Source organism: Oncorhynchus nerka, linkage group LG9a (assembly GCF_034236695.1).
Source record: "Oncorhynchus nerka isolate Pitt River linkage group LG9a, Oner_Uvic_2.0, whole genome shotgun sequence".
NCBI classification, from domain to species: Eukaryota; Metazoa; Chordata; class Actinopteri; order Salmoniformes; family Salmonidae; genus Oncorhynchus; species Oncorhynchus nerka.
The window spans coordinates 53,349,295-53,367,215 of NC_088404.1; the positions used below are offsets into that span (position 1 = coordinate 53,349,295).

General features: G+C 44.1%; 1 protein-coding gene across 1 annotated transcript; it reads left to right on the forward strand.

Annotated features, from left to right (window-relative positions):
- Window positions 1-413: 413 nt before the first annotated feature.
- Window positions 414-14,997, forward strand: LOC115134516 (nucleobindin-2-like). Its single transcript, XM_029668575.2, has 13 exons — window positions 414-559; window positions 1,956-2,093; window positions 2,412-2,519; window positions 6,471-6,603; window positions 7,299-7,396; window positions 8,533-8,718; window positions 11,767-11,857; window positions 12,026-12,084; window positions 12,160-12,252; window positions 12,383-12,472; window positions 12,613-12,783; window positions 13,468-13,528; window positions 13,728-14,997. Exons 2-13 carry the CDS (start codon window positions 1,956-1,958, stop codon window positions 13,838-13,840), a joined length of 1,341 nt encoding a protein of 446 aa, XP_029524435.1. The 5' UTR covers window positions 414-559; the 3' UTR covers window positions 13,841-14,997.
- Window positions 14,998-17,921: the final 2,924 nt, after the last annotated feature.

The following is a 17,921-nucleotide window of genomic DNA, read 5'->3' on the forward strand; positions in this document are numbered from 1 at the left end:
CTTGACCAACACGTTTGAGGAACAGTTTGACTGACACATCTTCTGCCCAACTGGCTGCCAATGCGACTATTTCACAAAGCGACGAGAATATTTCTACCCAATGAGGATAGTTGAGACCACGTGGGGGCGTTACCATGGCAATTAGCCGGTAGGTTGATCTTACTACTAGGAAGAGTTGTCACTAGTTACCCCAGCCATAAAGTCAAAATTGGCATCGTAAAAAAAAAAATGTTGTTGCTTTTTGGTCTTAATTTAAGGTTATGGTTAGACATAAGGTTAGCAGTGCGGTCAAGGTTAGGGTTCGGGTTAGCTTTAAATTCGGGATATCAAGAAGAAGGACTATATCTTTTTTTTTTTTTTTTAAATAGGCGGGGTTTGGCATAATTGTGATTTTGTGGCTGTGATAACTAGTGATGACCACTAGGGTTAGGAAGAGACTCTGGCCGGTGTATAGTGCATGACAGCTGGAAACGGACTCCAGTCTTTTTAACGTTTGGATAAATTAACGTCTCAAAAGCGCAACGTGACAGACAATTACTTGAAAGGGGCAGCTGTCAAAGTAAGTTTATGTTTCTCTTAGCTTTTAAGTGACATTTATTATCATGCTATTATGGATAAATGACAGTTCAGTAACGTTAGTTGGACCAGTTGAAGGGAAATCATCCACAGCCTACTTGTTCGACACTTGAGTAGTTATTATGATGTTTCCGGTATTTCTTACACATATAGCCAGAACTCATTATTGTCAAGAATGTTATCAGGAAAGACCCACAATATGGACCTGATCAAATTAGATAGCTAGATCACAGATGTAACAACCGGTTCAAAACTACTGGATGCTGTTGATGTGGTCGTGTCGTGAAGTAATACCTAAACAGGTTGACAAGGTTCTCTTTCAGGTGTTAAAGCCCAAGAGAACTGGGCCAAGTTCAGTTGCCAAACGTTGTCGATAGAAATGCCTTGAACAGAGTCGACATTTAATTACATTTTGTATTGAACCTTTATATAACTAGGCGAAGTCAGTTAAGAACAAATTCGTATTTACAATGGCGGCCAAACCCGGACGACGCTGGGCAAAATGTGCACCACCCTATGGAATTCCCAATCACGGCCAGATGTGATAGAGCCTGGATTCGAACCAGGGACTGTAGTGGTGCCACTTGTACTGAGATGCAGTGCCTTAGACCGCACCGCTGCACCACTCGGGACATGTTCTTGTTCTACATGTCGGAGAGGCATTTTTGTTCTACATAAGATGTTTCTATCTGAATGTTCCAAAACGTTATGTCCTGCTGTTCTACATAACATATTTCTATCTGAACGTTCCAAAACGTTATGTCCTGCTGAACACACTCCCTGGTTTATCCCACAGACACGTGAGTGGCACAATCACCACTGTTTTATTTTGGTGGGGAGGTTACTGTGGAGATTGAGATTAAACTAGTTTAACATTTTACTTGTCAACACATTGGTCAATAGGGAGGAGTGTATGTGTGTGTGTGTGTGTGTGTGTGTGTGTGGGTTCACTGGTTGCAAAATCAATGGCCCATTTCCCAGGCCAGTGAGCTTACTGTAAGAAGGTGATATTTACAGTATAAACCTATTTGTTCTTATCACTATGAAACATTTAGGAATGTAATATACACTCTATACATAAAGAGCTCCATTGGCAACTGGCAATATCAATTACGTACATATAGGCTCAAACAGATGCTGTACATCTTGCCATTCTATGTCTGTGAAAAATAGATTAGTGTTATTTCATTTGACCAATTGTGAAATATGACATTTGTCTCTTTTATATTCAGCATTTTCTCATAGTTTCCCTTGAAGCAGCTGTTGTGTAGCCAATAAACCTTAGCCTGGTGATGTTTTCCTGTGTACTCTCCCTCGAAGCAGCTGTTGATGTAGCCACTTATTAACCTTAGGCTGGTGATGTTCTCCTGTGTACACAGATGTTGTGGAGTAAAGCCTTCTGCCGCTGCCCTGTGCTCGTCCTGAGCTTGTGGTTCTGTGTGGAAGCAGTGCCCATCGCTGTGGACAAGACTAAAGTGGAAACCCCAGAGCAGAAACTTGAGGCGCCACAGAGTGTGGTGTGTGTGTGTGTGTGTGTGTGTTGCAATACTTATGTGCAATTTGATGAAGAAGTGATAACGACTGTGTAGGAAGCAGATTGTCTTTTTAATACTTGACAAATGATATTTTGAGACTGGCTAATGCTAGGCTATTTGAACGCATAAGAAAGAAAGGCACTCTGAGCATCAATAATGTGTAAGAAAGAGGAAGGGCTGCAGGAAAAGGAAGGAAGTTTAGACCTAGGCCATATGAATCCAATGTGAACCTCTCCCCTTTCATCTCTGTCCCACTTACGCACTGCAATGTGGATTTTGACCGTTTTTTGTTTGTTTCAGGACACGGGGCTTCACTATGACCGCTACCTCAGGGAAGTCATTGATTTCCTGGAGAAGGACCAGCATTTCAGAGAGAAGCTCCACAACACAGACATGGAGGACATTAAGGTACCCCAGCAGCTACAGCATTTGCAGGGTTGTGTTCATTAGGCACCAAACGGGGGGAAAAAAACATTACATTTACATTACATTTAAGTCATTTAGCAGACGCTCTTATCCAGAGCGACTTACAAATTGGTGCGTTCACCTTAAGACATCCAGTGGAACAGCCACTTTACAATAGTGCATCTAAATCTTTTAAGGGGGTGAGAAGGATTACTTTATCCTATCCTAGGTATTCCTGAAAGAGGTGGGGTTTCAGGTGTCTCCGGAAGGTGGTGATTGACTCCGCTGTCCTGGCGTCGTGAGGGAGTTTGTTCCACCATTGGGGGGCCAGAGCAGCGAACAGTTTTGACTGGGCTGCGCGGGAACTGTACTTCCTCAGTGGTAGGGAGGCGAGCAGGCCAGAGGTGGATGAACGCAGTGCCCTTGTTTGGGTGTAGGGCCTGATCAGAGCCTGGAGGTACTGAGGTGCCGTTCCCCTCACAGCTCCGTAGGCAAGCACCATGGTCTTGTAGCGGATGCGAGCTTCAACTGGAAGCCAGTGGAGAGAGCGGAGGAGCGGGGTGACGTGAGAGAACTTGGGAAGGTTGAACACCAGACGGGCTGCGGCGTTCTGGATGAGTTGTAGGGGTTTAATGGCACAGGCAGGCAGCCCAGCCAACAGCGAGTTGCAGTAATCCAGACGGGAGATGACAAGTGCCTGGATTAGGACCTGCGCTGCTTCCTGTGTGAGGCAGGGTCGTACTCTGCGGATGTTGTAGAGCATGAACCTACAAGAACGGGCCACCGCCTTGATGTTAGTTGAGAACGACAGGGTGTTGTCCAGGATCACGCCAAGGTTCTTAGCGCTCTGGGAGGAGGACACAATGGAGTTGTCAACCGTGATGGCGAGATCATGGAACGGGCAGTCCTTCCCCGGGAGGAAGAGCAGCTCCGTCTTGCCGAGGTTCAGCTTGAGGTGGTGATCCGTCATCCACACTGATATGTCTGCCAGACATGCAGAGATGCGATTCGCCACCTGGTCATCAGAAGGGGGAAAGGAGAAGATTAATTGTGTGTCGTCTGCATAGCAATGATAGGAGAGACCATGTGAGGTTATGACAGAGCCAAGTGACTTGGTGTATAGCGAGAATAGGAGAGGGCCTAGAACAGAGCCCTGGGGGACGCCAGTGGTGAGAGCGCGTGGTGAGGAGACAGATTCTCGCCACGCCACCTGGTAGGAGCGACCTGTCAGGTAGGACGCAATCCAAGCGTGGGCCGCGCCGGAGATGCCCAACTCGGAGAGGGTGGAGAGGAGGATCTGATGGTTCACAGTATCGAAGGCAGCCGATAGGTCTAGAAGGATGAGAGTTAGCTTTAGCAGTGCGGAGGGCCTCCGTGATACAGAGAAGAGCAGTCTCAGTTGAATGACTAGTCTTGAAACCTGACTGATTTGGATCAAGAAGGTAATTCTGAGAGAGATAGCGGGAGAGCTGGCCAAGGACGGCACGTTCAAGAGTTTTGGAGAGAAAAGAAAGAAGGGATACTGGTCTGTAGTTGTTGACATCGGAGGGATCGAGTGTAGGTTTTTTCAGAAGGGGTGCAACTCTCGCTCTCTTGAAGACAGAAGGGACGTAGCCAGCGGTCAGGGATGAGTTGATGAGCGAGGTGAGGTAAGGGAGAAGGTCTCCGGAAATGGTCTGGAGAAGAGAGGAGGGAATAGGGTCAAGCGGGCAGGTTGTTGGGCGGCCGGCCGTCACAAGACGCGAGATTTCATCTGGAGAGAGAGGGGAGAAAGAGGTCAGAGCACAGGGTAGGGCAGTGTGAGCAGAACCAGCGGTGTCGTTTGACTTAGCAAACGAGGATCGGATGTCGTCGACCTTCTTTTCAAAATGGTTGACGAAGTCATCTGCAGAGAGGGAGTAGGGGGGGAGGAGGATTCAGGAGGGAGGAGAAGGTGGCAAAGAGCTTCCTAGGGTTAGAGGCAGATGCTTGGAATTTAGAGTGGTAGAAAGTGGCTTTAGCAGCAGAGACAGAAGAGGAAAATGTAGAGAGGAGGGAGTGAAAGGATGCCAGGTCCGCAGGGAGGCGAGTTTTCCTCCATTTCCGCTCGGCTGCCCGGAGCCCTGTTCTGTGAGCTCGCAATGAGTCGTCGAGCCACGGAGCAGGAGGGGAGGACCGAGCCGGCCTGGAGGATAGGGGACATAGAGAATCAAGGGATGCAGAAAGGGAGGAGAGGAGGGTTGAGGAGGCAGAATCAGGAGATAGGTTGGAGAAGGTTTGAGCAGAGGGAAGAGATGATAGGATGGAAGAGGAGAGAGTAGCGGGGGGGAGAGAGAGCGAAGATTGGGACGGCGCGATACCATCCGAGTAGGGGCAGTGTGGGAAGTGTTGGATGAGAGCAAGAGGGAAAAGGATACAAGGTAGTGGTCGGAGACTTGGAGGGGAGTTGCAGTGAGGTTAGTGGAAGAACAGCATCTAGTAAAGATGAGGTCGAGCGTATTGCCTGCCTTGTGAGTAGAGGGGGAAGGTGAGAGGGTGAGGTCAAAAGAGGAGAGGAGTGGAAAGAAGGAGGCAGAGAGGAATGAGTCAAAGGTAGACGTGGGGAGGTTAAAGTCGCCCAGAACTGTGAGAGGTGAGCCGTCCTCAGGAAAGGAGCTTATCAAGGCATCAAGCTCATTGATGAACTCTCCGAGGGAACCTGGAGGGCGATAAATGATAAGGATGTTAAGCTTGAAAGGGCTGGTAACTGTGACAGCATGGAATTCAAAGGAGGCGATAGACAGATGGGTAAGGGGAGAAAGAGAGAATGACCACTTGGGAGAGATGAGGATCCCGGTGCCACCACCCCGCTGACCAGAAGCTCTCGGGGTGTGCGAGAACACGTGGGCGGACGAAGAGAGAGCAGTAGGAGTAGCAGTGTTATCTGTGGTGATCCATGTTTCCGTCAGTGCCAAGAAGTCGAGGGACTGGAGGGAGACATAGGCTGAGATCAACTCTGCCTTGTTGGCCGCAGATCGGCAGTTCCAGAGGCTACCGGAGACCTGGAACTCCACGTGGGTCGTGCGCGCTGGGACCACCAGATTAGAGTGGCCGCGGCCACGCGGTGTGGAGCGTTTGTATGGTCTGTGCAGAGAGGAGAGAACAGGGATAGACAGACACATAGTTGACAGGCTACAGAAGAGGCTACGCTAATGCAAAGGAGATTGGAATGACAAGTGGACTACACGTCTCGAATGTTCAGAAAGTTAAGCTTACGTAGCAGGAATCTTATTGACTAAAATAATTCAAATGATACAGTACTGCTGAAGTAGGCTAGCTGGCAGTGGCTGCGTTGTTGTTGTTCTATCTCTCTATAGTGCTGTTTCTTGTATTATGGTCTCTTGTTTCTTTAGAGGTTTCACTTTGTTGTCCTTTTTCTTTTCCTTTTTCTTCTGTCCTTATTTTGTCTTCCTTTCTTCTGTTAACTAGATATTTTTTGTTGTTATTCTTTGTAAGCTAGCTAGCTTCTTCCAGGAGAGTCCCTAGCAACTGCTTAGCAACAAGTAAACAATTCAGCTAGCAATTCAGCTAGCTAAGATAACTGTACAATTTTATGAAAAATAGTTACTTCTTCAAAAGCCTGTCTTTTTGGTTTGTTCCTTGTTTTGTCTTCTATTGAGTCTTGCAGTTTTCTCTTGATTTTTTCGATGTACTTCACTCTAAAAAAACATTTAAATCTCAATATATACAGGAGCTCATTTTTCAGCAGCTGCTCAATTTGGAACTCCTAGTCCTGGAACTCCTGGAACTCCTGGAAAACAGGGAAGGACTACCCAGACTTGTCCAATAAGAAATGCTCATTTTATTTTTCTGCTGCAAAATGTTTTCAACTGTTTGTTGCATGCCCTAATGAACATGACCCCGCTGGCCTCCTGGTCGGTTTACATTTATTGTTATTGGTCACTCAAATCTCTGGTTGCGTATGTTTCTGAGCAGCAAGGCAAACTGGCCAAAGAGCTGGACTTTGTCGGCCATCACGTGAGGACCAAACTTGACGAGTTAAAGAGGCAGGAGGTGAACCGGCTACGGACGCTCATCAAAGCTAAACAAGACGTTGAGGGAGGTCATGGTATGCTGGTCTGTTGTTCAAATATGTCCTTTCCTGTCCAACTGGCAGCCATCCTATCAGCAGTAACTTTTGTCCAATTGACAGGACATATGATGCAATCCACCACCAACATCCTAAGCTTGATGTAGTCCGTCACATAGGAAAATGGAAGTGACTCGAGGCTATTGTGCAAGTAAATAGTGTCACATGTTGTGAAAATGTCCATGTTGACACATTTTGGAAGAGGGTTTGAGATACTACTAACAAGCATGGTCTTGCACACAAACAAGACCATGCTTATATTGGGCCTGCCAGAAATACCTGGCTGCGGTCACCGCCAACGCAAGAGTCAGTCATCAAAACGATCTCTCAACTGCCTGTGAATTCTTAGCCCAGTCTTTTAGCATTGCACTACCATTGTCCAATATCCGCAATATTAATAACTGCTTGGTGTCATCACCAAGTGACTAGTTTATTATTGTTACGAGAGGATAATAATGTACAATATTCTCGAGTAAAGTTCACTCTAATTTATTACAAACACAATTTATTACAATGATTGAATTGTGGATACATTTGAGCTATAACTACACAATTACCTCATCATATGAAGTAAGCACATACTTTTTGGCAGCAGTTGTCAGCAAGCAATTTGTAACCACTTAAATCGTACAGAATTAGTTTCCCTCCTAATAGGAAACTTCTCTCCCCCCCAGAAATGAACCACAAGGCGCTGCTCATGCAGTTTGAGTACATGAACCACATGAACCCACACACCTTCGAAGTGGAGGACCTGGATAAGCTTATTAAATCGGTAGGAATGTTGTTTATACACACACTACAACATGATGCAATGTTTAAAATGACCACACAATGGTTCTTGAAACCACCCTGCTCAGAACATATGGTGCATGGACCAAAATGATGCCAGGGTCCATACTCGAAAAGAGTTTAAAAGTGCACATGCTGACAATGGCCTGACAGCTGAAATGTTTGCTCTGCACTTGATGCCTCATGAATGAATAAGCATAAAATAACTTTTAAACTCTTCTGAGCTAGGACATCCATTTTGAGCCAACAGCCCAAAGGGGTTATAGTCTTGAAGCTAACTTATTGTTTGAATAGCAAATGTATTGGAAAGTTCATCCTGACCATGCACATGTGTTCTGTCTGGTGATGTTAGACCATGGAAAAATGTTTAGAGGACGACAGTGTCCCCAGGACATTTAAATGGTCGATTTGACCTATAGAGGTCTTTGAATGACCTTTTTTAATGCTCCTCTTTATCCATGGTGAACAAATTAACATTTTTGTTGCTATTAACAATCCTGAGCTTTCACTTGTAGATTTAATTACACAGAGGTAGTGAAGCATTCTGAGCTATTTGTCCTTTGTTGGTGAGAGCTGGCTTGCCAGAGGTAAAGGGCCAAATCAGCTTTGACAGTTGAGAGAGCCTGGGGTTGTGTGTGTGAACTAAACTTGAAAATTCAAGATTTCTCCTTGGTAAAGAAGGATGCAAACCTACTTCCTGTTTTTCTTGATATCTGAATTAAGACGATTTTGTACATTTACACTCAACTAAAAGTGATTTCAGTTTGAGCTCTGACCTTTCCAGTGCCTAATGTGAATCCTTTGGTTGCGCGCTACTTCTAAGTGATGAGTCTGAAATCAGTGATGTTGCTATGTGAACTAATATAATTTGCACTTAAAACTAATAGTCAAGAGCATGTCACATCCTTTCTCAGTCTCTTCTATAATAGTCTCTATCCACATTTTTTTATTGGTTTGAAATGTGGACTAGAATAGTATTAATTTTTTCTCAATTCCACATCTACCCAAATCTAAAGCCTTTTCAGAGGTATCGAAGGCTAGGGGTTGACTTGAAATTGTCCTTTTGTTTTCATTTGTTCAGTTCTCGTTCTCTCCTTTTCCTGGTTGATATTTATATAGGCTACCAGTGACCTGGAAAACTATGACAAGGATCGTCACGAGGAGTTTAAGAGGTACGAGATGATGAAGGAGCACAAGAGGAAGGAGCACCTGAAGAACCTCGACGAGGAGCAACGCAAGGACGAGGAACAGCACTACGAAGAGCTGAGGGAGAAACACGCAAACCATCCCAAAATCAACCACCCTGTAAGACATTTACCCTGCTACGATAACTAAACCCAAAGCTAAATACCATGCGAGACATTTACCCTGCTACGATAACTAAACCCAAAGCTAAATACCATGCGAGACATTTACCCTGCTACGATAACTAAACCCAAAGCTAAATACCATGCGAGACATTTACCTTGATACTGTAACTTAACCTAAAATCAACCACCCTGTAAGACATTTACCCTGCTACGATAACTAAACCCAAAGCTAAATACCATGCGAGACATTTACCTTGATACTGTAACTTAACCTAAATTCAACCACCCTGTAAGACTTTTACAATGATACCATAACTAAAGCCTCTATTGCATGACTGCACGTTTACCCCAACATGATGGTTAGGCCTATTCCATCAACAATTGCGCCAATAAAATAGTTCCCACTGCCAATTTGTTGCATGAACCGTTTCACCGGCCCAAAATTATCCACCCATCAAGCATCATTTTGTTTGGTCAATATTTAGGGAAGTTTACAGACAATTTGCTGTTTCCATCAGGCTGTTTTATCCAACAGCTACTTTACTTGCTTAAAAAGGGTTGGACGGAAACATGATTGCATTAACTAAACCCTAAATCAACCACCGTATTGGACATTTCAATCAAATGTATTTTTAAAGCTGATGTCAAAGTGCTGTACAGAAACCCAGTCTAAAAAAACTCCCTTGAAAGGCAGGAACCTAGGAAGAAACCTAGAGAGGAACCAGGCTCTGAGGGGTGGCCAGTCCTCTTCTGGCTGTGCCTGGTGTAGATTATAACAGAACATGACCAAGATGTTCAAACGTTCATAGATGACCAGCAGGGTCAAATAATAATAATCACAGTGGTTGTAGAAGGTGCAACAGGTCAGCCCCTCAGGAGTAAATGTCAGTTGGCTTTTCATAGCCGATCATTCAGAGTTAGAGACAGCATGTGCGGTAGAGACAGAGTCGAAAAAAGCAAGTCCGGGACAAGGTAGCACGTCCGGTGAACAGGTCAGGGTTCCATAGTCGCAGGCAGAACAGTTGAAACTGGTGCAGCAGCACGACCAGGTGGACTGGGGACGCGAGAAGTCATCAGGCCAGGTAGTCATGAGGCATGGTCTCAGGGCTCAGGTCCTCCGGGAGGGAAGAGGGAGAGCGAGCATACTTAAATTCACACAGGACACCAGATAAGACAGGAAAAATACTCCAGATATAACAGACTGACCCTAGCCCCCAGACAAACTATTGCAGCATAAATACTGGAGGCTGAGATTTTACAATGATACTATAACTAAACCCAAAATCAACCACCATATAAGACATTTACCTTGACAATTAACCACCCTCTAAGATATTTCAGTGATATTAAACCCCAAATTACTGAACCCCAAATGAACTAGCCTGGTCTTCAATATTTTTTGTTCTGTAGACCTATAGCCAACCATATGAGTTCGCTATAATGCAAAAACAGATCTAGGATAAGACTAGAACTTTACCACCCTGTAGGAATTTACAGTGATACTAATCTAACAAAGACCCCATTACTGTATATGGGTTTTTCTATAAATAATGGGGCCAATGTGTGACATTGGGATAAACATTTTCAAAGTGGTTTGAAACCAAAAAATAAAATAAAAAATATAACTCCACCTATACAACAACATAGGCCAAGGACTATACAGTGCCTAAAGAAAGTATTCCCACTCCTTGACTTTTTCCACATATTGTTGTGCTAGAGCTTGAATTTAAAATGAATGACATTTTAGATTTTTGGGTCACTGGCCTACACACAACACCCTATAATGTCAAAGTGGAATTTTTACAAATTACTATCAAAAATGAAAAGCTGAAATGTCTTGAGTCAATAACCCTTTGTTATGGCAAGCCTAAATTCATTCAGGAGTAAACATTTGCTTAACAAGTCACATAATAAGTTGCATGGAATCACTCTGTGCAAATAATATTGTTTAACATGATTTTTGAATGACTTCATCATCTCTGTACCCCACACGTAAAAATAATTGTAAGGTCCCTCGGTTGAGCAGTGAATTTCAAACACAGATCCAATCACAAAGACCAGAGGTTTTCCAATGCCTCACAAAGAAGGGCACCTTATTGGATGGGTAAAAAAAAAGCAGACATTGAATATCCCTTTGAGCATGGTGAATGTATTAACACTTTGCATGGTGTATAATACACCCAGTCACTACAAAGATACAGGTGTCCTTCCTAACACAGTTTCCGGAGAGGAAGGAAACAGCTCAGGGATTTCACCATGAGGCCAATGGTGACTTTTAAAAAGAGTTAGATTTGAATGGCTGTGATAGGAGAACACTAAGGATCAAATAAAAAGTTATTATTATATATCACATCATATAATACAATCAGTGTAGACTTTAGTCAAATGCTTACATATGAGCCCATTCCCAACAGTGTAGAGTTAAAAAGTAAGACAAATGTCTGCTAAATCAAGGAATTTTTATTTGACCTTCATTTAGCTTGGCAAGTCCGTTACGAACACATTCTTATTTTCAATGACTGCCTAGGAACAGTGGGCTAACTGCCTTGTTCAGGGGCAGAACAACAGATTTTTTTTTTTACCTTGTCAGCACGGGGATCCGATCTTGCAACCTTTCAGGTACTACGCTCTATCAACTTGGCTACCTGCCGCCCCAAATAGTAACACAATAAAAAAAAAACTCAGAAGGCTATATGCAAGGAGAACCAGCAGCAGCGTGTGTGAAAGTGTGTGTGTGGTGTCAATATGCATGTGTATGTGTGTTTTGTGTGCTTGAGCATATGTATACAGTTGAAGTCCATGATTCCATGTGTGTTGTTTCATAGTTTTGATGGCTTTACAAGTATTCTACAATGTAGAAAATAGTACAAATATAGAAAAACCCTGGAATGAGTAGGTGTGTCCAAACTTTTTACCGGTACTGTATAAAATGCTGATTATTATCAATAAGTTGTCCGGCGTAGGAAATCCTCACTGGTTCCCTAGTTTACACTGTATATGTGTATTTCTATAAACTGTACTAGTGAAGAGTGTGTGTGTGTAGGGCAGTCAGGACCAGCTGAAAGAGGTCTGGAAGGAGTCTGACGGTTTGGACCCAAATGACTTTGACCCCAAGACCTTCTTCAAACTCCACGGTAAAGTTCACACAAGTAGCCATTCACAGGTTCAAAAAAGCCTAATAAAATATTGTCACGTTCTCAAATTACACACCAATCACAATGGACCTTATTAAGAAATCATCAAATTAAGCACTTTTTTTTTTCATTGAAGCCATTTTCTTTTTTCCTCTTTTTTTTTTTCAGACAACAACGGCGATGGCTACATTGATCAACAGGAGCTTGAAGCCCTGTTCACTAAAGAGGTGTGTGTGTGTGTGTGTGTGTGTGTGTTAACCAGAGCAGGCCCAGAGTTGAAAAATGTGTTGTTTTTTTTGTAGCTGGAGAAGATGTACAGCCCTAATCTTGAAGAGGATGACATGACAGAGATGGAGGAGGAGCGACTGCGCATGAGGGAACACGTCATGAATGAGGTGAGCTGGCAGGAGGGATGGGGTATGATGGAGTCACTGAGTCATACAGACACACACACACACACAAAATCAACACTGCTTCTTCAGTCAACCTATTTGCTGATATTTCATTCCTTTCATCTGTACTCAGGTGGACACCAACAAGGATAGACTGGTCTCCCTGGATGAGTTCCTGATTTCCACAAACAAGAAAGAGTTCCAAGAGCCAGACAGCTGGGAGGTAAGGGACAGGCAACTAACGCCACCTCAGTGTGGTTTCCTGCTGAAGCCTGAAGTGGTCAAGAGGAACTGAATGCCATTGACCCTAATAATGGTGCTTCTACCCTCCACTCCTCTCTCTCCGCATCTTCTCCTCTCCAGACTCTGGAGCAGGCCCCAGCCTACACGGACGAGGAGATGAAGTTGTTTGAGGAGCAGCTGGCCCAGGAGGAGATCAACCTCAAGCAGAAGAACGTAGAGCTGCAGAAACAGAAAGAGGAGCTGGAAAGGCAGCAGGAGCAACTCGACGCCCAGAAAGCCGAGCTGCAGCAGGTAACCTAATACAGTACCTCATATCAATGTTAGCATTTATAAAATGTCAGAATAAACCGCTATTAACAGCTAACGTACCCTTTTGACACAAAATGCGTCTGCAGTCCCATAGTAGACAAGCTTCGACACAGTAGCATTAAGTGCTCAGTATTACTTAATAAATAACTTAATAAATAAGTGACTCGTAATTTGACTTTTTTTTTTATTCTGTGACATTAGCTCACCCTAAACAAAAGAGAGCACATTTTAAGCTACAATTTGTCTATTGTAACTTTTTTTTTTTTACCCCCTTTTTCTCCCCACCATGAAATTGGGGAGAAAAAGGGGGTAAAAAAAAATATTACAATAGACAAATTGTAGCTTAAAATGTGCTCTCTTTTGTCGTTACTATCTTGTCTCATCGCAAAAACTCCCGTACGGGCTCGGGAGAGACGGTCGATAGTCATGATTCCTAGGCCAATTGTGCATCGCCCCACGGACCTCCCAGTCGCGGCCGGCTGCGACAGCCTGGGCGCGAACCCAGAGTCTCTGGTGGCACAGCTAGCGCTGCTTTGCAGTGCCCTAGACCTCTGCACCACCTGGGAGGCCTATTGTAACTTTTTTTAACTGGGTCATCGCTCTTTTTTTTTTTTCTTCTTCTTGGGGTCAAATAACATCTCCATCTCTTGTCTGTCTTGTCCTCAGGCGGTGGAACAAATGCAGATAATAAAATTTGAAAAAGCAAATGCGGCCGTTGAGGTCAAAGGTCAGTACAAGTTGCCTTCAGTAATAACATCCTCTAGTATTGCCAACATGAATAATGACCATCGGTCGAATTCTAACTTCCTCGTAAGTCAAATTTTCACTTCGCCAAGCATTGATGTCAATGGAAGACGAAGTGAAAATTTGACTCGAGGAAGTTAGGGGAAAATCCTATCTGTTTCAAACACGATGATGTGCTTTAGATGGAGGAGCTACAGTAGCAGTGCCCCCTGGAGGTCAATCATTGCCAGTACTACCAGGAGACAGCCAACCTCTACCCCCGAGTCACCACCAAGACTTACCTGCACACTCTTAGCAGGCCCGGCAACTTTTTCTGTGTGTGTGAATCTCTTGGTGTGTGTGTGCGCTCATGTGTTTTTGTGTGCATACTTGTGTAAATTAATCTTGCAACGAATCCGTTTGAGTTAGTTTTAATGTGTTGTCGGCGCTCTACGGTCCCACAATATACCCGGACGCACATATACAGTCCAACAATTTCCAGAGACCAGCTAAACCAATCAGAATGAAGCCTTAGATTTTGACCCACTTCCAGTCGTGGTATTCCGGAGCTGGCAGGAACAGCCAGCACAACCAACGAGACTTGAAATAATTGCTGAACCAGGCATTTTGTAGACAATCCACTCTTTTGTTATTAGTTATTTTCCCTCTTGCCACAACCAGCACATGGTTTGATATGGGAAGTCATTTGGGATGATTGAAAAGAGGGTTTTGTTCCTGAATACGTGCAATGTTTTGTTTTCTACCTAGTTAGGTATGCTACCGCGTGGGATTATTTCTGTGGGGAAAGATTTGTTTACAATACAAAAATACATTTTGGTTAAATAGTTTACGGAGGTGGGTCAAATGAATGTCAATTTTGATATGCTGCTTGATAGTATGCTGTCATGATAAATAATGTAGAACCTTACCTGGAGATGGTTTACTCTGATAACCTTGCTGATTCATTCCTGATATTAATAATTGCCCATACAGATACATTAAGCTAGAGATACATTACTGTAGTACAGAGATGCATTACACAGATACATTACTGTAGTACAGAGATGCATTACACAGATACATTACTGTAGTACAGAGATGCATTACACAGATACATTACTGTAGTACAGAGATGCATTACACAGATACATTACTGTAGTACAGAGATGCATTACACAGATACATTACTGTAGTACAGAGATGCATTACACAGATACATACAGATACATTACTGTAGTACAGAGATGCATTATACAGATACATTACTGTAGTACACATATACATTACTGTAGTACACAGATACATTAAGAAGGTACTGGCCGAAAGAATGTTTACATGCCACAAACTGCTAATTGTTTATGTGTAACAAAAATGCCCCATTTGATGTTGACTTAGAATGTTGTAAATTGTTTCATTGTGGTTGATAGGGACAATAGTGTTAATAAGGAATCTTGAATGTGTCATTTATCTTCATTTCCAGTGTCTGTATTTCTGTGCGTGACCTTGTCTTTATTTGTGAGAGTATATATTATGATCACAGTTTAGGACCAAAGTCTATTGTGGGGATATAATAATAATAACAATAATATATTTCATTTGTATAGCGCTTTTCATTGCAGTGTTAGCTCAAAGTTCTACATAGGCAAAAATAATGATAATACAAATTACTATTAAAAACACATTTAGAATCAAGGCAGGAAATAGCAATAGTCGGCTAGGTGATAAAAGGACTTTCCAGATTAGCACTAAGAAAGGCCTGTTTTAAATTCTGATTGATGGTGCGGCTCTCAGATAGTCAATGAGAGAATTCCATAGGCGAGGGGCAATTTTTTTTAATTTTTTTTATTTCACCTTTATTTAACCAGGTAGGCTAGTTTAGAACAGGTTCTCATTTGCAACTGCGACCTGGCCAAGATAAAGCATAGCAGTGTGAACAGACAACACAGAGTTACACATGGAGTAAACAATTAACAAGTCAATAACACAGTAGAGAAAAAAGGGGAGTCTATATACAATGTGTGCAAAAGGCATGAGGAGGTAGGCGAATAATTACAATATTGCAGATTAACACTGGAGTGATAAATGATCAGATGATCATGTACAGGTAGAGATATTGGTGTGCAGAAAAGTAAATAAATAAAAACTGTGGGGATGAGGTAGGTGAAAATGGGTGGGCTATTTACCAATAGATTATGTACAGCTGCAGCGATCGGTTAGCTGCTCAGATAGCTGATGTTTGATGTTGGTGAGGGAGATAAAAGTCTCCAACGATTTTTGCAATTCGTTCCAGTCACAGGCAGCAGAGTACTGGAATGAAAGGCGGCCGAATGAGGTGTTGGCTTTAGGGATGATCAATGAGATACACCTGCTGGAGCGCGTGCTACGGATGGGTGTTGCCATCGTGACCAGTGAGCTGAGATAAGGCGGAGCTTTGCCTAGCATGGCCTTGTAGATGACCTGGAGCCAGTGGATCTGGCGACGAATATGTAGCGAGGGCCAGCTGACTAGAGCATACAAGTCGCAGTGGTGGGTAGTATAAGGTGCTTTAGTGACAAAACGGATGGCACTGTGATAAACTGCATCCAGTTTGCTGAGAAGAGTGTTGGAAGCAATTTTGTAGATGACATCGCCGAAGTCGAGGATCGGTAGGATAGTCAGTTTTACTAGGGTAAGCTTGGCAGCGTGAGTGAAGGAGGCATTGTTGCGGAATAGAAAGCCGACTCTTGATTTGATTTTCGATTGGAGATGTTTGATATGGGTCTGGAAGGAGAGTTTGCAGTCTAGCCAGACACCTAGGTACTTATAGGTGTCCACATATTCAAGGTCGGAACCATCCAGTGTGGTGATGCAAGCGGGTGCAGGCAGCGATCGGTTGAAAAGCATGCATTTGGTTTTACTAGCGTTTAAGAGCAGTTGGAGGCCACGGAAGGAGTGTTGTATGGCATTGAAGCTCGATTGGAGGTTAGATAGCACAGTGTCCAATGACGGGCCGAAAGTGTATAGAATGGTGTCGTCTGCGTAGAGGTGGATCAGGGAATCGCCCGCAGCAAGAGCAACATCATTGATATACACAGAGAAAAGAGTCGGCCCGAGAATTGAACCCTGTGGCACCCCCATAGAGACTGCCAGAGGACCAGACAACATGCCCTCCGATTTGACACACTGAACTCTGTCTGCAAAGTAATTGGTGAACCAGGCAAGGCAGTCATCCGAAAAACCGAGGCTACTGAGTCTGCCGATAAGAATATGGTGATTGACAGAGTCGAAAGCCTTGGCAAGGTCGATGAAGACGGCTGCACAGTACTGTCTTTTATCGATGGCGATTATGATGTCGTTTAGTACCTTGAGTGTGGCTGAGGTGCACCCGTGACCGGCTCGGAAACCAGATTGCATAGCGGAGAAGGTACGGTGGGATTCGAGATGGTCAGTGACCTGTTTGTTGACTTGGCTTTCGAAGACCTTAGATAGGCAGGGCAGAATGGATATAGGTCTGTAACAGTTTGGGTCCAGGGTGTCTCCCCCTTCGAAGAGGGGGATGACTGCGGCAGCTTTCCAATCCTTGGGGATCTCAGACGATATGAAAGAGAGGTTGAACAGGCTGGTAATAGGGGTTGCGACAATGGCGGCGGATAGTTTCAGAAATAGAGGGTCCAGATTGTCAAGCCCAGCTGATTTATACGGGTCCAGGTTTTGCAGCTCTTTCAGAACATCTGCTATCTGGATTTGGGTAAAGGAGAACCTGGAGAGGCTTGGGCGAGGAGCTGCGGGGGGGCCGGAGCTGTTGGCCGAGGTAGGAGTAGCCAGGCGGAAGGCATGGCCAGCCGTTGAGAAATGCTTGTTGAAGTTTTCGATAATCATGGATTTGTCGGTGGTGACCGTGTTCCCTAGCCTCAGTGCAGTGGGCAGCTGGGAGGAGGTGCTCTTGTTCTCCATGGACTTCACAGTGTCCCAGAACATGGAGCAATGGAGCAGAAGGCCCGGTCCTCCATAGTACGGAGAATTGTCTTCGGGACTTGAAGCAGTGGTGAGTTGCTGTGGTGTTAGCCAGTGGAGTTCAGCAAGAATGTGGGCTGACTTCCTGGTTCTAGTCAAGACTATCTTGGAGAAATTGTGGCCCCCTGAAGTGAAGTGGCCCCCTGAACGGAGCGTTGCCATAGTCAAGCGGGGAGAGGATGAAGGCGTGAACGAGTTTACCTGCGTCTGTCTGGGAGAGCGATGGTTTGAGAAGGGGGATATTTCTTAAATATGTTTTATATGGGCATCAAAGAACAATCAACTGGTTGCATTTCTGACTACAGTAGCCATTCTCTTGTCCACCCAATGTTTTACACACTGAAACACACACAGTACCCATCATTACATAAAGAGATGCACTCAGTGGCCAGTTTCATGAGAAT